The following is a 22,036-nucleotide window of genomic DNA, read 5'->3' as shown; positions in this document are numbered from 1 at the left end:
GAACATTTGAACATATTGGCCATGTTCTGTTATAATCTCCACCTGGCACAGCCAGAAGAGGACTGGCCACCCCACATAGCCTGGTTCCTCTCTAGGTTTCTTCCTAGGTTTTGGCCTTTATAGGGAGTTTTTCCTAGCCACCGTGCTTCTACACCTGCATTGCTTGCTGTTTGGAGTTTTAGGTTGGGTTTCTGTACAGCACTTTGAGATATCAGCTGATGTACGAAAGGCTATATAAATACATTTGATTTGATTTGATTTTTGAAGAACAAACACCATTGTAAATACAATCCATATTTGGAATGAATTGTAACGCCCAACATCACTGCTCGACCTCACTAATGCTCTTGTGGCTGAACCAAGTTCCCGCAGCAAGGGGGGGGAGGGGATCAACACCATACACCATACAACATCCATACATTCAACACCATACAACTCTTAAAGCCCAGGATTTTGGAGTGAGATGTTCGACGAGCAGGTGTCCACATACTTTTACTCATGCAGTATATTTAGCAGATGTTATTGTGGGTGTAGAGCAATGCTTGTATTCCTAGCTCCAACAGTGCAATAATATCAAACAATACTCAACAATAAACAGAAATCTAAAGCGTATAGAATTAAGAATTACAGGATTATTACGATGAGCAATGTCAGAATCCTGAGTATAAAATATACATATAATATATATATACATATTACTATTCTTTAAAAACTTTTTTAATTATATATATATATATGCACTCAAGAGTGGACATTCCAGTTTTTCTTTATTTATACTATTATTATACTATATATATATATATATATATATATATATATATATATATATATATATATATATATATATATATATTGATATATTGATATATTGATATATTGATTTGTTTAGGTTCTGAGTTTGAGAAAAGAACATAGTTTAGGAGACAACGCTGAACGATAAATTATGCCTAATGCTGTCTGGCTATGTGTGTCTTTGCTATAAAGGATGTCAGTTGCAATGTGTAAGGGACTCTCGGAGAATTCATTGATAGACACTGAATCGATCTGAGAGTCACAGGGTTGTGATGGAGCTCAAATAATTAAAGATGGACTTTGTGATAACTAACTCTGACTTGTGTGAGGTTTGCTCTCATGATTTGGTAAATACAGGAAATTTCCACGACACAGTTTAACCTGGAATTTTTCCAATAGTCTAGAAGGAGTTAAACATAGAGTAGAATAGAATACAGTTTATATATATGAGATGAGTAAAGCAGTATGTAAACATTATTAAAGTGACTAGTTAGTAAATACAGTAGAATAGAATACAGTAAATACATATGTCACGTAGAGTAGGCCAGAAGGCTAAACTGGATAACCTAACCTCTATCAAAATAAAAAGATGGCGGAACCGCAAAAGTTCTTCTGTGCAAAGGTGTTTATTTACAAGTGATTCCGGAACAAAAAACAACAGTACTGCCATCAACGTCTACCTTATGGGACAGCTTAAAAAACAATGCTGCCCCATCCACAGCTCAATCCAAACTGCCTCCTCAGAGACTGAAAGAGAGGCTCCGTTTGTAGGGCTAGCCCCTCCCCTCAGAACAATTAACCCTAATTAATTAATCAATTAACAATAGAAACCTACATTTTCCATGAACTAAACATACTAAAGGATATACATTGCAACACAGTTTTAAACAATATCCCAACATAACATTTAATACATTACATCACTACTGACAATATCTTTCAATATGCCCATATGCATTTATGAGCCATTTGGGACAGGCACTATAAAGCCAACCCAATTCCCTTAGCTCGGGTCCTTTTCCAGCATACCCGGAAGCTACAGAGATGGAGAGAGAGGAACAGAACAAACAATGCGCTCATCCACAACATTGATAAGTATAATAATTATTGTATCTCTCAAATATGAACATTGACAAGTGTGAAATGCATGCACCAAGACAGAAGTTAATTTGTGTGTCGACCCACATTGTTAACTTATCTTATAATGGCGCAGGGAGGAGTGATGAATATGTGTGTGCGTTAAAGAACCAAATGCTGCCCGCAGCCAGTGACGGACTTCTACGTCACAACATATGAGATGAGTAAAGCAGTTTGTAAACATTATTAAAGTGACTAGTTAGTAAATACAGTAGAATAGAATACAGTAAATACATATGAGATGAGTAAAGCAGTATGTAAACATTATTAAAGTGACTAGTTAGTAAATACAGTAGAATAGAATACAGTAAATACATATGAGATGAGTAAAGCAGTGTGTAAACATTATTAAAGTGACTAGTTAGTAAATACAGTAGAATAGAATACAGTAAATACATATGAGATGAGTAAAGCAGTTTGTAAACATTATTAAAGTGACTAGTTAGTAAATACAGTAGAATAGAATACAGTAAATACATATGAGATGAGTAAAGCAGTATGTAAACATTATTAAAGTGACTAGTTAGTAAATACAGTAGAATAGAATACAGTAAATACATATGAGATGAGTAAAGCAGTGTGTAAACATTATTAAAGTGACTAGTTAGTAAATACAGTAGAATAGAATACAGTAAATACATATGAGATGAGTAAAGCAGTTTGTAAACATTATTAAAGTGACTAGTTAGTAAATACAGTAGAATAGAATACAGTAAATACATATGAGATGAGTAAAGCAGTTTGTAAACATTATTAAAGTGACTAGTTAGTAAATACAGTAGAATAGAATACAGTAAATACATATGAGATGAGTAAAGCAGTTTGTAAACATTATTAAAGTGACTAGTTAGTAAATACAGTAGAATATAATACAGTAAATACATATGAGATGAGTAAAGCAGTATGTAAACATTATTAAAGTGACTAGTTAGTAAATACAGTAGAATAGAATACAGTAAATACATATGAGATGAGTAAAGCAGTTTGTAAACATTATTAAAGTGACTAGTTAGTAAATACAGTAGAATAGAATACAGTAAATACATATGAGATGAGTAAAGCAGTTTGTAAACATTATTAAAGTGACTAGTTAGTAAATACAGTAGAATAGAATACAGTAAATACATATGAGATGAGTAAAGCAGTTTGTAAACATTATTAAAGTGACTAGTTAGTAAATACAGTAGAATAGAATACAGTAAATACATATGAGATGAGTAAAGCAGTTTGTAAACATTATTAAAGTGACTAGTTAGTAAATACAGTAGAATAGAATACAGTAAATACATATGCGATGAGTAAAGCAGTATGTAAACATTATTAAAGTGACTAGTTAGTAAATACAGTAGAATAGAATACAGTAAATACATATGAGATGAGTAAAGCAGTTTGTAAACATTATTAAAGTGACTAGTTAGTAAATACAGTAGAATAGAATACAGTAAATACATATGAGATGAGTAAAGCAGTATGTAAACATTATTAAAGTGACTAGTTAGTAAATACAGTAGAATAGAATACAGTAAATACATATGAGATGAGTAAAGCAGTTTGTAAACATTATTAAAGTGACTAGTTAGTAAATACAGTAGAATAGAATACAGTAAATACATATGAGATGAGTAAAGCAGTATGTAAACATTATTAAAGTGACTAGTTAGTAAATACAGTAGAATAGAATACAGTAAATACATATGAGATGAGTAAAGCAGTTTGTAAACATTATTAAAGTGACTAGTTAGTAAATACAGTAGAATAGAATACAGTAAATACATATGAGATGAGTAAAGCAGTTTGTAAACATTATTAAAGTGACTAGTTAGTAAATACAGTAGAATAGAATACAGTAAATACATATGAGATGAGTAAAGCAGTTTGTAAACATTATTAAAGTGACTAGTTAGTAAATACAGTAGAATAGAATACAGTTGGCAGCAGCCTCTACGGTGCAGGGTTACGTAACCTGGTGTAAGCGGCCTAGTGATGTTATTAAAGTGGCTGGATTTGTGTCAGTGTGTTGGCAGCAGCCTCTACGGTGCAGGGTTACGTAACCTGGTGTAAGCGGCCTAGTGATGTTATTAAAGTGGCTGGAGTTGTGTCAGTGTGTTGGCAGCAGCCTCTACGGTGCAGGGTTACGTAACCGGGTGTAAGCGGCCTAGTGATGTTATTAAAGTGGCTGGAGTTGTGTCAGTGTGTTGGCAGCAGCCTCTACGGTGCAGGGTTACGTAACCGGGTGTAAGCGGCCTAGTGATGTTATTAAAGTGGCTGGAGTTGTGTCAGTGTGTTGGCAGCAGCCTCTACGGTGCAGGGTTACGTAACCGGGTGTAAGCGGCCTAGTGATGGCTGTTTAACAGTCTGATGGCCTTGAGATAGAAGCTGTTTTTTCAGTCTCTCAGTCCGAACTTTGATGCACCTGTACTGACCTCGCCTTCTGGGTGATAACGGAATGAACAGGCTGTGGCTCGCGAGGCTGAGGTCCTTGATGATCTTCTTTGTCTTCCTGAGGTCCTTGATGATCTTCTTGGCCTTCCTGTGACATTGAGTGCTGAAAATGTCCTGGAGGGCAGGTAGTGTGGTGGGCGATGCAGTTGCCGTACCAGGCGGCGATACAGCCCAACACAATGCTCTCAATGGTGGATTTGTAAGTTTGTCTCTTATGGGCAAAGAGACACATTTCTTCAGCCTCCTGAGGTTGTAGAAGCGCTATTATACTTTACCACAATGTTTGTGTGGGTGAACCATTTCTGAGTTCAAGCTTTTCACCTTCTCCACTGTGTCCTGTCCACGTGGAGGGGGTACTCCCTCTGCTGTCTCCTGAAGTGCACGATTTTCCTGACACCACTTCCTGTAGGCCGTCACCTACAACTGCTGTGTCGTCTACAAACTTGATGATTGAGTTGGAGACGTGCGTGGCAACGCAGTCATGGGTGAACAGTACGCACCCTTGTGGGGCCCCTGTGTTGAGGATCAGCGACGTGGAGGTGTTGTTTCCTACCTTCACCACCTGGGGGGGCAGCCCGTCAGGAAGTCCAGGACTCAGTTGCACAGGACGGGGTTCAGACCCAGGGCCCAGAGCTTAATGATGACCATGGTGAGCACTATGAAATTCAGAGCTGAGCTCTAGTCAATGAACAGCATTCTTACATTGGTATTCCTCTTGTCCAGATGGGATAGGGCAGTGTGCAGTGTGATGGCGAATACGTCATCCGTGGATATCTTTGAGGGTAAGTATGCAAATTGGAGTGGGTCTAGGGTGTGGGTAAGGGGGGGGGGGTGATATGATTCTTGACTCGTCGCTCAAAGCTCTTCATGGTGACAGAGTGCTACGGGGCGATAGTCATTTCATTCAGTTACCTTTAGCTTTCTTGGGTACAGGAACAATGGTGGGCGTCTTAAAGCAAGTGGGGACATGGGATAGGCAGAGATTGAATATGTCCGTAAACACTCCAGCCCGCTGGTCTGCTTTGAGGACTCGTCTGGGCCGTCAGCCATGCGATGTCTTGCTCACATTGGCCACGGGAGCTGTGGTAGTCCACGGGAGCTGTGGTAGTCCACGGGAGCGGTGGTAGTCCACGGGAGCAGTGGTAGCCCACGGGAGCAGTGGTAGCCACGGGAGCAGTGGTAGCCCACGGGAGCAGTGGTAGCCCACGGGAGCAGTGTTAGTCCACGGGAGCAGTGGTAGCCCACGGGAGCAGTGGTAGCCCACGGGAGCAGTGTTAGTCCACGGGAGCAGTGGTAGTCCACAGGAGCAGTGTTAGTCCACGGGAGCAGTGGTAGTCCACGGGAGCAGTGGTAGCCCACGGGAGCAGTGGTAGCCCACGGGAGCAGTGGTAGTCCACGGGAGCAGTGGTAGTCCACAGGAGCAGTGGTAGTCCACGGGAGCAGTGGTAGTCCACGAGAGCGGTGGTAGTCCACGGAAGCGGTGGTAGTCCACGGGAGCAGTGGTAGTCCACGGGAGCAGTGGTAGCCCACGGGAGCAGTGGTAATCCACGGGAGCGGTGGTGGTCCACGGGAGCAGTGGTAGCCCACGGGAACAGTGGTAGTCCACGGGAGCGGTGGTAGTCCACGGGAGCAGTGGTGGCCCGCATCAGCGGTACTGTGTTGCCCTCAAAGCAGGCAAAGAAGTTGTTTAGCTTGTCCAAGAGCAAAACGTCGGACAAGTAGACCTGCAGGTTGCAGGTTTTCCGAGAGAGATTCCCTGCCATATACACGTCTCGTGTTGAATTGCACTTTGTGTTTGTATTGATGTTTTGCCTGTTTGATACAGAGGGCATAGCTGGACTGTTTGTGCTTGACCATATTCTCGGTCTGTAGTTAAATGTGATGGTTTGTGCTTTCAGATTTGCACAAAATGCTGCCATCTATCCAGGGTTTTAGGTTTTAATCGTCAAAGTTTGAACAAAGTCCCCTTATACACTTCCTGATGAACTCAGTCACTGTGTCAACGTCAATTTTATTCTCAGAGGCAACTCAGAACAGATCCTCGTCCGCGTGATCTAAACAATTTTGAAGCATTGGTTCCGATTGGTCAGACCAACGTTTAACAGTCCTTCCCACGGGAAGTTCCTGTTTGAGTTTCTGCTTATAGGAAGGGAGGATCAGGATGGAGACCTGATCTGATCTGTCCTCGGGATATGTGGTTCCCAGTTTTCACAAAGTCCAGATTCATTCCTTGAGAGCTGTTGTGGAATCGGCTTGAGGGGGAATATACATGGCTGTGACAATTACCGAAGAGAGGTAATGAGGTCTGCATTTTATTGTGAGGTATCACAGGTAGGGAAAAGGACCTGAGTTCCTATACATTACCACAATTACAGTAGTTAATCATGAAACATACCCTACCTTTCAAAAGTTTGGGGCCACTTATAAATGTCCTTGTTTCTGATAGAAAAGCACACTTTTTGTCCATGAAAATAACATCAACATGATCAGAAACACAGTACAAAGAAACAAGAATAGACTGACGAGTTTCGGAAGAAAGTTCTTCGTTTCTGGCCATTTTGAGTCTGTAATTGAACCCAGAAATGCTGATGCTCCAGATAGTCAGTCTAACGGCCCGTTGTATTGCTTCCTTATTCAGAGCAACAGTTTTCATCTGTGCCAACATAATTGCAAATGTTTTCTAATGATCAATTAGCCTTTTAAAATGATAAACTTGGATTAGCTAACACAACCGGTCATTGGAAGACAGGCGTGATGGTTGCTGATAATGGACCTCTGGACGCCTATGTAGATATTCCACTAAAAATCAACCGTTTCCAGCTACAATAGTCATTTACATGGATAGATAGATGGATAGATAGAATCCGCTCTGATATCCAAACGTTCTTTCCAGCTAGATAGATAGATAGATAGATAGATAGATATTTAAGATTTATTACTCTATACAGCAAATTCTCTGGAAAACAACAGAAACCTGAAAACACCATCCAACCTGGAACTGAGTGAGTAATGTTTAGTCTGAAACTATATTTTATCTCCAAAAGCCAAGAAGAAAAATACACAACATTACTTTATAAGGACTGAATTCTAACATAATTCTGCCAAGCTTGATACAGCTTCAACTAGCACTGACGTGTCAAGTGAGAGGTGTCAAAGCCCATTAGCCCAACAATGGCAGGAGAGTCACACAGTCTACCCCAACCAAATGGAGAGGCCTTAGAAGCTCCCTCCCGCTGTTCAGAGGTAATTAAAATACAGTACCCGTGCATTGCAAGAATGATAAAGCAAGAAAAGACTACAAAATGAAGCTCCTTATGGAAAATCAAGAGACACTTTTTGCTGACTATTACAAAAATGGGAACATCAGCAACCTTATCTTCCACACAAACCATCCCCTGGCATGGCACAGTGCTACATTAGCACACTACCCCTTTGTTAAGAGAGTGGGGGTTAACGAGGGGTGGAAACTCAGAATACTTGATGACGAGGACTCTGAGTCAGGTAATATAAATATCTATAAGTCCGGAACAGTAATGGTACAGGGTAACCCCAAACGGTTTCAGCTGGACTTTCACCTAATCAAAGAATTAGCCCAGCAGGAGAAGCTCTCCCTTGACAAAGATACCCCCACCCCGAGCGGGTCAGACCAGACCTCTTCATTATGTAACCCCACAGACGAGCAACCCCCAGCGGAGTCAACCTCCCAGCACAGATTACCACTCCCTCATTGAAATGAAGGACAAATTCACCCAGCTGGAGGTAAGGCAGGTGGAGCTGGAACAGCAGGTGATTACACTCCAGTCAACACAGACCCAGACAACAGTCCAGCACAACAACACCCCCTTAACCAGACCCGGAATGCTGGAGAGAGACATATCTGCGCTCTGGACAGTTGTGAGACAACTTCAACAGGAGAAAGAGCAGGATCAGGAAAAGAACAGAGCTCTCGAGGAGAGGATCAGACTGCTGGTGGAGGAGAGGTTGAGGGGGATGGAGGAGAGGTTGACGGGGACGGAGGAGAGGTTGAGGGGGACGGTGTGTGACAGAGAACAACCCACTAGAGAGGTAGCCACCCCCACAGAGAAGCCAGCAGAACAGCCCACCTCAGCACCCAACAAAAGTCTCGACACCACAGCAGAACAGTCCACACCAGACCCTGACCATAGAGTCGACATCACAGCAGAACAGACAAATGAAGAACCCCAAGCCCAGCGGCTCTCACCCCCTCTGAGCACCCCCTGTCAGCCACCCTGATAGCCCTTCTGACAACGCCCCCACACCCACTGAGGACAAACACAAGACACAGATTGTACTACTTATGGACTCAAATGGGAAATATATAGAAGAAAAAAAACTTTTTCCCAAACACAGTGTGTCTAAACTCTGATGTCCAAACACCCAGCGTGCCCTCAACCTTCTGTCTGAGGACCAACGAGGCTCACCCAGCCACATAATAATACACACAGGCACAAACGACCTGAGAGCACAGCAGGAAAGGGTGGCCACAGCACTGAAGTCAGTGATTGAAAAGGCTTCTTCTACTTTTCCCAACGCACAAGTGGTTATCTCTACCCTGCTACCACGAAAATACTTCCACCCTGCCACAATACAGCGGGTAAACGCAAGTATTTCCCATGACTGTGCCTCAAAACCCATTTTTTTCCCGGCCCACCACTACACCCTGGACTTGAACAGCCTCTATGACCAGGTCCACCTCTACAAGGCAGCAGTGCCCACCTTTGCCCGAACTCTAAAGGACATCGCTCTCAAACGTATCCCCAACACTTCACACAGGAGCAACAGATCAATAGACACCCCGCCCAGACCAGCGAGACACCCTCCCAGACCTGCAGGACCCCCCCTGGACCTACACATAGAGGACCCACACCAAGAGGACCTACATCCAGACCACAGCACACCCAGACACATCCACACCCCCACCCCAACCAATCAACACCCCCCCACGTCAACCATGCCCACACACCATTTAGACCCCCTCAGATCAGACCTATGCCACTCCTGCCCACCCCATGCACCCCACCACCGCAAAGAGGGCCTCAACATGGAAGCCACACATACGCCCAGGTAGTGAGCGAGCAAACAGTCCCAGCCCCCACTCTCACACTCGCCCAAGCCAATGGCATGTACCAGATGCTCAGCAGGCTCTGCTCACACTTACTGGCCTGAGGTCAAACCACGACCAACAACATTGGACACCCTGGAACAAAAAGCCTTCACTATCTCATCCTGGAATATCCAAGGCCTGAGGTCATCTGCCTTTGGCCTAAAGAGCAGAAACCCAGACTTCACTAAATAAATCGGTAATACAGACATTGTCATCCTGCAAGAAACCTGGTATAGAGGAGACAGACCCACTGGTTGCCCTCTAGGTTACAGAGAGCTGGTAGTCCCATCCACCAAACTACCAGGTGTGAAACAGGGACTCAGGGGTATGCTAATTTGGTATAGAGCAGACCTAACTCACTCCATTAAATTAATCAAAACAGGAACATTCTACATTTGGCTAGAAATTCATAAGGAAATTATACTAAAAGAGAAAAATGTCCTCCTGTGTGCTACCTATATCCCCCACTAGAATCCCCATATTTTAATGAAGACAGCTTCTCCATCTTGGAGGAGGAAATCAATCATTTCCAGGCCCAGGGACATGTACTAGTCTGTGGCGACCTAAATGCCAGAACCGGACAAGAACCTGACACCCTCAGCACACAGGGGGACAAACACCTGCCTGGAGGTGACAGCATTCCCTCCCACATATGCCCCCCTAGGCACAACTATGACAACATTACCACAACTCCTGCAGCTCTGTCGCATGCTGGGTATGTACATAGTCAATGGTAGGCTTCGAGGGGACTCCTATGGTAGGTACACCTATAGCTCATCTCTTGGCAGTAGCACTGTAGACTACTTTATCACTGACCTCAACCCAGAGTCTCTCAGAGCGTTCACAGTCAGCCCACTGACACCCCTATCAGACTACAGCAAAACCACAGTCTACTTAAACAGAGCAATACTCAATCATGAGGCATCAAAGCCAAAGGAACTGAGTAACATTAAGAAATGCTATAGATGGAAGGAATGCAGTTTGGAAACCTACCAAAAAACAATTAGGCAACAACAAATTCAATCCTTTTTAGACAATTTCCTGGGTAAAACGTTCCACTGTAATAGTGAAGGTGTAAACTTGGCAGTAGAAAATCTTGACAGTATATTTGACCTCTCAGCTTCCCTATCAAATCTAAAAATCTCAAATAGAAAACCGAAGAAAATTAACAACAATGACGAATGGTTTGATGAAGAATGCAAAAATCTAAGAAAGAAATTGAGAAACCTGTCCAACCAAAAACATAGAGACCCGGAAAACCTGAGTCTACGCCTTCACTATGGTGAATCACTAAAACAATACACAAAAACACTACGGAAAAAGAAGGAACAGCATGTCAGAAATCAGCTCAATGTAATTGAAGAATCCATAGACTCTAACCACTTCTGGGAAAATTGGAAAACACTAAACAAACAACAACACAAAGAATTATCTATCCAAAATGAAGATGTATGGGTAAACTACTTCTCCAATCCAAAGATAGATGTATAGATAGATGTATTAATATATGTATAGATAGATAGATGTATAGATATATATATATATGTATAGATAGATGTATAGATAGATAGACGTATAGATAGATAGACGTATAGATAGATAGATAGATGTATAGATAGATAGATAGATGTATAGATAGATAGATAGATGTATAGATAGATAGACGTATAGATGTATAGATATATAGACGTATAGATAGATATATGTATAGATGTATAGATAGATAGACGTATAGATAGATAGATGTATAGATAGATAGTTGTATAGATAGATAGTTGTATAGATAGATAGTTGTATAGATAGATAGATGTATAGATAGATGTATAGATAGATAGACGTATAGATAAATAGACGTATAGATAAATAGACATATAGATCTATATATATATATATATAGATGTATAGACAGATGTATAGACAGATAGACGTATAGATAGATAGATGTATAGATAGACGTATAGACAGATGTATAGACAGATGTATAGACAAATAGATGTATAGATAAATAGATGTATAGATATATAGACGTATAGATATATAGACGTATAGATATATAGATGTATAGATATATAGACGTATAGATATATAGATGCATAGATATATAGACGTATAGATAGATATATGTATAGATGTATAGATAGATGTATAGATAGATAGACGTATAGATAGATATATGTATAGATGTATAGATATATGTATAGATAGATAGACGTATAGATAGATATATGTATAGATGTATAGATAGATGTATAGATAGATAGACGTATAGATAGATGTATAGATAGATAGTTGTATAGATAGATGTATAGATAGATGTATAGATAGATAGATGTATAGATAGATAGACGTATAGATAGATGTATAGATAGATAGTTGTATAGATAGATGTATAGATAGATGTATAGATAGATAGATGTATAGATAAATAGATGTATAGATAAATAGACGTATAGATCTGTATATATATATATAGATGTATAGACAGATGTATAGATAGATAGACGTATAGATAGATAGATGTATAGATAGACGTATAGATATATAGATGTATAGATAGACGTATAGATAGATAGATGTATAGATAGACGTATAGATATATAGATGTATAGATAGACGTATATATAGATAGATGTATAGATAGATGTACAGATAGATAGATGTATAGACAGATGTATAGACAGATGTATAGATAAATAGATGTATAGATATATAGACGTATAGATATATAGACGTATAGATATATAGACGTATAGATATATAGATGCATAGATATATAGACGTATAGATAGATATATGTATAGATGTATAGATAGATGTATAGATAGATAGACGTATAGATAGATATATGTATAGATGTATAGATAGACGTATAGATAGATAGATGTATAAATAGATAGATGTATAAATAGATAGATGTATAGATGTATAGATAGGTAGATAGATAGATAGATAGATAGATAGATAGATAGATAGATAGATAGATAGATGTATAGATAAATAGATAGATACTCACACCCAGCTGAGGTTAGGTGTGTGGTGACAGAGGCTGGGCTGGGGGAGCTGCACCAGAGATGTATTAACCATGGATCTGGGGAGAGAGAGAACACACTGTTGTCTAGATAATACACACACAGACACACATGGATGGGCGGACACACACACACACACACACAGATGGAAGGACACACGCACACACACGGACTCACACAAACACACAACTCTGGGACCTCCTTCAGGTCGACACACAGCTGGGAGCCATGTTTGGGGAGAAAAGATGAACGCAAAAAGACACTCAGAAAAAAAATGGTTCCAAAGGGGTTCTTCGGCTGTCCCTATTTGGAGAATCCTTTTTGGTTCCAAGAACTCATTTCAGGTTCCATGTGGAACCCTCTGTGGAAAGAGTCCTACATGGAACCCGAAAGGCAGTGGTGTAAAGTAGTATTTTTAAGGTCTCTGTATTTTACTATTTATATTTTTTTATTTATATTTTTATTTACATTTTTTTATTTATATATTTATAAATAAAATGTAATTTTTACTCTATGTGTTTATTATGTGTACTCATTACATTTTATTATTATTATTATTATGATGCAAATCTCACACTTATCAACAGAACATCGCCTGGTCCTCTACTGCCTCTGATCTGGCAGACTCACTAAACACACTTGTTTTGTTTGTAAATGGTGTCTGAGTGTTGGAGTGTGCCCCTGGCTATTTGTAAATACATTTAAAAAAAACAAGCATATCATGCCGTCTGGTTTGCTTAATTTAAGGAACATGAAATTATTTAAAATTTTACTTTTGATCCCCATGTCACGGTTGTTGAAAGAAGATGACCAAGGTGTAGTGTGGTGAGCGTACATATTCTCTTTATTAGAAATGACGCCGAACAAAACAATAACCACTACAAAAACAAACCATGAAGCTAAAGACCATGTGCCCTAAACAAAGTCAACTTCCCACAAAGAAAAGGAGGGAAAACGAGCTACCTAAGTATGCTTCCCAATCAGAGACAACGATAGACAGCTGTGCCTGATTGTGAACCATACCCAGCCAAAACATAGAAATACAAAATCATAGATAACAAAACATAGAATTCCCACCCCACATCACACCCTGACCAAACCAAAGAGAGACATTAAATGGCTCTCTAAGGTCAGGGCGTGACAACTCAACTATATTTTAGAAATTATGTTTACTTTTGATACTTAAGAATATTTAAAACCAAATAATTTTTTGACTTTAACTCAAGTAGTATTTTACTGGGTGACACGATTAAATGTCTTACTTACGTCGGCCAGGGCGAGCTAAGGTATCTTTACTTTTACTCAAGCATGACAATTGGGTACATTTTCCACCATTGAAAAAAAGGGGTTCTACAAAGGGTTCTCCTATGATAGTTGAAGAACCCTTTGAGGTTCAGGATAGCACTTTTTTTCCAAGAGTGTACTTACTGAGTGCTGCGTTGGCAAGACTATAGGGACTGTAATGTAATGATGCAGTGCAACTTGTCAAACTTCTGTTAATTGGTGTACAGTAACAGATGGTCAACAAGCTCTCACAGTCTCATGTCAGAATGAGACGTTCCTCCAATGTTTCTCAAGTGTCAAAGTTGATCCAAACGACACATTTTGAAGTGTTTAGGGTTAAGTTTAGGTATTAACTCTGAATGGTTGATAGTCAGCTGATAGTCAGTTGATAGTCAGTTGATAGTCACCTGATAGTCAGCTGATAGTCAGTTGATAGTCAGTTGATAGTCAGTTGATAGTCAGTTGATAGTCAGCAGATAGTCAGTTGATAGTCAGCAGATAGTCAGTTGATAGTCACCTGATAGTCAGTTGATAGTCAGCAGATAGTCAGCTGATAGTCAGTTGATAGTCAGTTGATAGTCAGCAGATAGTCAGCTGATAGTCAGTTGATAGTCAGCAGATAGTCAGCTGATAGTCACCTGATAGTCAGTTGATAGTCAGTTGATAGTCAGCTGATAGTCACCTGATAGTCAGTTGATAGTCAGCAGATAGTCAGCTGATAGTCAGCAGATAGTCAGCTGATAGTCAGTTGATAGTCAGCTGACAGTCAGCTGATAGTCAGCTGATCCTCAGCAGATAGTTGATAGTCAGTTGATAGTCAGTTGATAGTCAGCAAATAGTCAGTTGATAGTCAGTTGATAGTCAGCTGATAGTCAGTTGATAGTCAGTTGATAGTCAGTTGATAGTCAGTTGATAGTCAGTTGATAGTCAGTTGATAGTCAGTTGATAGTCAGTTGATAGTCAGTTGATAGTCAGCTGATAGTCAGTTGATAGTCACCTGATAGTCAGCTGATAGTCAGTTGATAGTCAGCTGATAGTCAGTTGATAGTCAGCTAATAGCCAGCTGATAGTCAGCTGATAGTCAGTTGATAGTCAGCTGACAGTCAGCTGATAGTCAGCTGATCCTCAGCAGATAGTTGATAGTCAGTTGATAGTCAGCAGATAGTCAGCAAATAGTCAGTTGATAGTCAGTTGATAGTCAGTTGATAGTCAGCTGATAGTCAGCTGATAGTCAGCTGATAGTCAGTTGATAGTCAGTTGATGGTCAGTTGATAGTCAGTTGATAGTCAGTTGATAGTCAGTTGATAGTCAGCTGACAGTCAGCTGATAGTTAGCTGATAGTCAGCTGATAGTCAGCTGATAGTCAGTTGATAGTCAGCTGATAGTCAGTTGATAGTCAGCAGATAGTCAGCAGGTAGTTAGCAGATAGTCAGCTGATAGTCAGTTGATAGTCAGTTGATAGTCAGTTGATAGTCCGCTGATAGTCCACTGATAGTCAGCAGATAGTCAGCTGATAGTCAGTTGATAGTCAGTTGATAGTCAGCAGATAGTCAGCAGATAGTCAGCTGATAGTCAGTTGATAGTCAGTTGATAGTCAGTTGATCCTCAGCTGATAGTCAGCTGATAGTCAGCTGATAGTCAGCTGATAGTACGACCATCTGTAGACCATCTCTTTTCTTGAGCTTTATTCTATTTCTGTTTCTCTCTCCTATCTCATTAACATCTCAATATCCCTCGACACATCTTAATATCTGTCCTATCTCAGCATGTATCCTCTCTCCCCACCTCTCAGTCTCTCTCCCCACCTCTCAGTCTCTCTCCCCACCTCTCAGTCTCTCTCCCCACCTCTCAGTCTCTCTCCCCACCTCTCAGTCTCTCTCCCCACCTCTCAGTCTCTCTGCCCACCTCTCAGTCTCTCTCCCCACCTCTCTGTCTCTCTCCCCACCTCTCAGTCTCTCTCCCCACCTCTCAGTCTCTCTCCCCACCTCTCAGTCTCTCTCCCCACCTCTCTGTCTCTCTCCCCACCTCTCTGTCTCTCTCCCCACCTCTCAGTCTCTCTCCCCACCTCTCAGTCTCTCGCTCCACCTCTCAGTCTCTCGCTCCACCTCTCAGACTCTCGCCCCACCTCTCTGTCTCTCGCCCCACCTCTCTGTCTCTCGCCCCATCTCTCAGTCTCTCTCCCCACCTCTCAGTCTCTCTCCCCACCTCTCAGTCTCTCGCCCCACCTCTCAGTCTCTCGCCCCACCTCTCTGTCTCTCGCCCCACCTCTCAGTCTCTCTCCCCACCTCTCAGTCTCTCTCCCCACCTCTCAGTCTCTCGCTCCACCTCTCTGTCTCTCTCCCCACCTCCCTTTCTCTCGCTCCACCTCTCTGTCTCTCTCCCCACCTCCCTTTCTCTCGCCCCACCTCTCTGTCTCTCGCCCCACCTCCCTTTCTCTCTCCCCACCTCTCAGTCTCTCTCCCCACCTCTCAGTCTCTCGCTCCACGTCTCTGTCTCTCTCCCCACCTCCCTTTCTCTCGCTCCACCTCTCTGTCTCTCTCCCCACCTCCCTTTCTCTCGCCCCACCTCTCTGTCTCTCTCCCCACCTCCCTTTCTCTCGCCCCACCTCTCTGTCTCTCTCCCCACCTCTCAGTCTCTCTCCCCACCTCTCAGTCTCTCTCCCCACCTCTCAGTCTCTCTCCCCACCTCTCAGTCTCTCTCTCCACCTCTCTGTCTCTCTCCCCACCTCTCAGTCTCTCTCCCCACCTCTCAGTCTCTCTCCCCACCTCTCAGTCTCTCTCCCCACCTCTCAGTCTCTCTCCCCACCTCTCTGTCTCTCTCCCCACCTCTCTGTCTCTCTCCCCACCTCTCAGTCTCTCTCCCCACCTCTCAGTCTCTCTCCCCACCTCTCTGTCTCTCTCCCCACCTCCCTTTCTCTCGCCCCACCTCTCAGTCTCTCTCCCCACCTCTCAGTCTCTCTCCCCACCTCTCAGTCTCTCGCCCCACCTCTCAGTCTCTCTCCCCACCTCTCAGTCTCTCTCCCCACCTCTCTGTCTCTCTCCCCACCTCTCTGTCTCTCTCCCCACCTCTCAGTCTCTCTCCCCACCTCTCAGTCTCTCTCCCCACCTCTCTGTCTCTCTCCCCACCTCCCTTTCTCTCGCCCCACCTCTCAGTCTCTCTCCCCACCTCTCAGTCTCTCTCCCCACCTCTCAGTCTCTCGCCCCACCTCTCAGTCTCTCTCCCCACCTCTCTGTCTCTCTCCCCACCTCTCTGTCTCTCGCTCCACCTCTCAGTCTCTCGCTCCACCTCTCAGTCTCTCTCCCCACCTCTCAGTCTCTCGCTCCACCTCTCAGTCTCTCGCTCCACCTCTCAGTCTCTCGCCCCACCTCTCAGTCTCTCGCCCCACCTCTCTGTCTCTCGCCCCACCTCTCTGTCTCTCGCCCCACCTCTCTGTCTCTCGCCCCACCTCTCTGTCTCTCTCCCCACCTCCCTTTCTCTCGCCCCACCTCTCAGTCTCTCTCCCCACCTCTCAGTCTCTCTCCCCACCTCTCAGTCTCTCTCCCCACCTCTCTGTCTCTCGCCCCACCTCTCAGTCTCTCGCTCCACCTCTCAGTCTCTCTCCCCACCTCTCTGTCTCTCTCCCCACCTCTCTGTCTCTCGTCTCTCAGTATCTCTCCTCACCTCTCAGTATCTCCATCTCTCTGTCTCTCAGTCGCTCTCTCTTTCTCTGTCTGTCTCTCCCTCTCTCTGAGATGGGGGGATGTACCGTAGAGGATTAACTACTAATGCAATAGAGGAATGAAACAAGCCATTTGGAGAAAAAAGGATGACACACGCTTGCACGCGCAGACACACATACACACATAGAGCGACAGAGAAAGAGAGAAGGACTGTTTGTGTGTTACTCACAGGAACATGAGGGAGGTGAGGCCGGTGAAGGTGTCTTGGGAGATACTTTTCAAAGGGTTATGATCCAACACACTGGTGAGAGAGAGACAGCCAGAGACCTTATAGAACAGTTAGGGAGAGACAGAGAGACAGAGAGAGACAGAGAGAGAGACAGAGAGAGAGAGAGAGACACAGAGAGAGACAGAGAGAGAGACAGAGAGAGAGACAGAGAGAGAGACAGACACAGAGAGACAGACACAGAGAGAGACACAGAGAGAGACACAGAGAGACAGACACAGAGAGAGAGAGACAGAGAGAGAGACAGAGAGAGAGACAGAGAGAGAGACAGACACAGAGAGAGACACAGAGAGACAGACACAGAGAGAGGGACAGAGAGACAGACAGAGAGAGAGAGAGAGACAGACACAGAGAGAGAGACAGAGAGACAGAGACAGAGAGACAGACACAGAGAGAGAGACAGAGAGACAGACACAGAGAGACACAGAGAGACACAGAGAGACACAGAGAGAGACAGAGAGAGACAGAGAGAGACAGACACAGAGAGAGAGACAGAGAGACAGAGACAGAGAGACAGACACAGAGAGAGACACAGAGAGACAGACAGAGAGACACAGAGAGAGACAGAGAGAGACAGAGAGAGACAGACACAGACACAGACAGACAGACAGAGCCAAAGTCCTTACGGTACAGTCATGGAGAGAGAAGACCGTATACAATACATCGGTCTAAGGCACTGTATCACAGTGGTTGAGTTGTCACCACAGACCCGGGTTACAGACCCTGCAGGCTGACTTGGGTTGTCGGTTGAATGGTGTTACCTCCGACACGTTGGTGCGGCAGGCTGACGCGTTAAGCGGGCGGGTGTTAAGGAGAGCGGTTTGGCAGGTCATCTTTCGGAGGACGCATGACTCGACCTTCGCCTCTCCCGAGCCCGTTGGAGAGCTGCAGCGATGAGACAAGATCGTAATTGCCACTTTAAGAGCGCGCCAGCTGTCAGGAAGTAAATATAGCTCTTCCGTCTCTGTGTGGGAGCTCTTGGTTGGCGTGACAGATTTGACTGTGTGTGCCACTCTTTGCACGAGTCTTGTTTGTTTTCAGCATGTTTAGTTTGTAAGGTACCTCCAGGCTCTGATCAGGCCCTACACCCAAGCAAGGGCACTGCGTTCATCCACCTCTGGCCTGCTCGCCTCCCTACCATTGAGGAAGTACAGTTCCCACTCAGCCCAGTCAAAACTGTTCGCTGCTCTGGCCCCCCAATGGTGGAACAAACTCCCTCACGACGCCAGGACAGCGGAGTCAATCACCACCTTCCGGAGACACCTGAAACCCCACCTCTTCAAGGAATACCTAGGATAGGATAAGTAATCCTTCTCACCACCCCCCCTTAATGATTTAGATGCACTATTGTAAAGTGGCTGTTCCACTGGATGTCAGAAGGTGAATTCACCAATTTGTAAGTCGCTCTGGATAAGAGCGTCTGCTAAATGACTTAAATGTAAATGTAAATGTAAATGTAAATGTAAAATGTAAATGTTTTAAGTTCAGTGTTACCGCTCCACTAGGTGTCTGACACCTGTGGTGAATGCTGTTACTCTTCTAGGTGTCTGACACCTGTGGTGAATGCTGTTACTCTTCTAGGTGTCTGACACCTGTGGTGAATGCTGTTACTCTTCTAGGTGTCTGACACCTGTGGTGAATGCTGTTACTCTTCTAGGTGTCTGACACCTGTGGTGAATGCTGTTACTCTTCTAGGTGTCTGACACCTGTGGTGAATGCTGTTACTCTTCTAGGTGTCTGACACCTGTGGTGAATGCTGTTACTCTACTAGGTGTCTGACACCTGTGGTGAATGCTGTTACTCTTCTAGGTGTCTGACACCTGTGGTGAATGCTGTTACTCTACTAGGTGTCTGACACCTGTGGTGAATGCTGTTACTCTTCTAGTTGTCTGACACCTGTGGTGAATGCTGTTACTCTTCTAGGTGTCTGACACCTGTGGTGAATGCTGTTACTCTTCTAGTTGTCTGACACCTGTGGTGAATGCTGTTACTCTTCTAGTTGTCTGACACCTGTGGTGAATGCTGTTGCCGTTGATTTACTGGAATGGCGACATTGTTGCGAAGCTTTAACCGGGAATTTTTATCAATGATGACTAATTATGTATACATTTCAATCAGGACTGACTAGTCCAAATGCTATTATGTACTGTACATATATGAATTGTCTCTCTTGCTCCCATTCCCAATTGTATATAATATAGTCAGGAGTTTAGAACAGTGCCTTGGTACAAATTAATGAACTATCTCCAGATGGCAGGGATGGACTATCTCTAGACTGTCTAGAATGCTATCTACACTGATGAACTGACCTTGGCTACAGGCGAGGAGGGAAGGCTCGAGAACTATAGGGTCTCTCTACCGGTGTCATGAAGAGATAGAACATTTAGAAAACGCTGACGTCATTTTCAGTTTATAACCTGTGGAAAAATGTGTATATACCAGTACTCTCTTGAATTAAACGCTGTTCCCTGACTTTTAAGACCGGGGCTCTGTCCATTCTTATAAAAATATTGGGTCTTACAATCCCTTCGAATGCATTGACAGAGTATTTAATTCTGATTGGGAAACAATACAGAGGAATTTAGAATTCCTCTAACACGGTTGTATCGGACGGACAAGTGCAACTGCAAGCCGGAAGGTCACAACTAAGACCAGTGTGGAGCTGCAATGGCACTGGTGTGGACATTGTGTTTAACGGGAGTATATTGCTTATAAATGTTTTGTCTATTTATGAAATGGTATGGATTGATTATTTGTGCATTGACCTTAGAGACTTTGGGGACATTTTAAAATGGCTTTTTTTTGTTTTGAACCGCACACCCCCCCCATTATCGGCAGACTCAACAGCCTGGGCTTCTCAAATGACTGCCTGGTTCACCGACTACTTTGCAGACAGAGTTCAGTGTGTGAAATCGGGGGGCCTGTTGTCCAGACCTCTGGCAGTATCCATGGGGGTACCACAGGGTTAAATTCTTGAGCCGACTCTTTTCTCAGTATATATCAATGGTGTCGCTCTTGCTGCTTGTGAGTCTCTCATCCACCTCTACGCAGACGACACCAATCTGTATACTTCTGGCCCTTCTTTGGACACTGTGCTAACAAACCTCCAAACAAGATTCAACGCCATACAACTCTCTTTCCGTGGCCTCCAACTGCTTTTAAACGCTAGTAAAACTAAATACTTGCTCTTCAACCGATGGCTGCTAGCAACTGTCCGCCCGTCCAGCGTCACTACTCTGGACGGTTTTGACTTAGAATACATGGATAACTACAAATACCTAGGTGTCTGGTTAGACTGTAATCTCTCCTTCCAGACTCACATTAGAACATCTCCAATCCAAAATTAAATCTAGAATCGGCTTCTTATTTCGCAACAAAGCATCCTTCACTCATGCTGGTAAACACACCCTCGCAAAACTGACCATCCTACCGATCTTTGACTTTGGGCGATGTCATTTACAAAATAGCCTCCAACACTCTACTCAGCAAAGTGGATGCAGTCTATCACCGTGCCATCCGTTTTGTCACCAAAGCCCCATATTCTACCCACCACTGCGACCTGTAAACTCTCGTTGGCTGGCCCTCACTACATATTCGTTGCCAAACCCACTGGCTCCAGGTCATCTACAAGTCTCTGCTAGGTAAAGCAACACCTTATCTCAGTTCACTGGTCACCATAACAACACCCACACGTAGCACACTCTTCAGCAGGTATATTTCACTGGTCACCATAACAACACCCACCCGTAGCACACTCTTCAGCAGGTATATTTCACTGGTCACCATAACAACACCCACCCGTAGCACACTCTTCAGCAGGTATATTTCACTGGTCACCATAACAACACCCACCCGTAGCACACTCTTCAGCAGGTATATTTCACTCGTCACCATAACAACACCCACCCGTAGCACACTCTTCAGCAGGTATATTTCACTGGTCACCATAACAACACCCACCCGTAGCACACTCTTCAGCAGGTATATTTCACTGGTCACCATAACAACACCCACCCGTAGCACGCGCTTCAGCAGGTATATTTCACTGGTCACCATAACAACACCCACCCGTAGCACACTCTTCAGCAGGTATATTTCACTGGTCACCATAAAAACACCCACCCGTAGCACACTCTTCAGCAGGTATATTTCACTGGTCACCATAACAACACCCACCCGTAGCACACTCTTCAGCAGGTATATTTCACTGGTCACCATAACAACACCCACCCGTAGCACACTCTTCAGCAGGTATATTTCACTGGTCACCATAAAAACACCC

The 22,036-nt window shown here is 43.4% G+C and overlaps 1 protein-coding gene across 1 annotated transcript in view; it reads right to left on the bottom strand.

The window, feature by feature from the left end:
- LOC135549434 (relaxin receptor 2-like) overlaps positions 1-22,036 on the bottom strand; it is a 205,439-nt gene that overhangs the window by 93,085 nt on the left and 90,318 nt on the right. The window contains exons 8-9 of the mRNA XM_064979403.1: positions 17,698-17,769; positions 12,510-12,584 (exon numbers count right to left, since the gene is read on the bottom strand). Of these exons, the coding sequence (XP_064835475.1) occupies positions 12,510-12,584; positions 17,698-17,769 (147 nt within the window). The remainder of the gene's footprint in view (positions 1-12,509; positions 12,585-17,697; positions 17,770-22,036) is intronic.

Source organism: Oncorhynchus masou, chromosome 12, assembly GCF_036934945.1.
Source record: "Oncorhynchus masou masou isolate Uvic2021 chromosome 12, UVic_Omas_1.1, whole genome shotgun sequence".
In the NCBI taxonomy this organism is placed as follows: Eukaryota; Metazoa; Chordata; class Actinopteri; order Salmoniformes; family Salmonidae; genus Oncorhynchus; species Oncorhynchus masou.
This window is presented reverse-complemented; position numbering and strand designations above follow the sequence as displayed.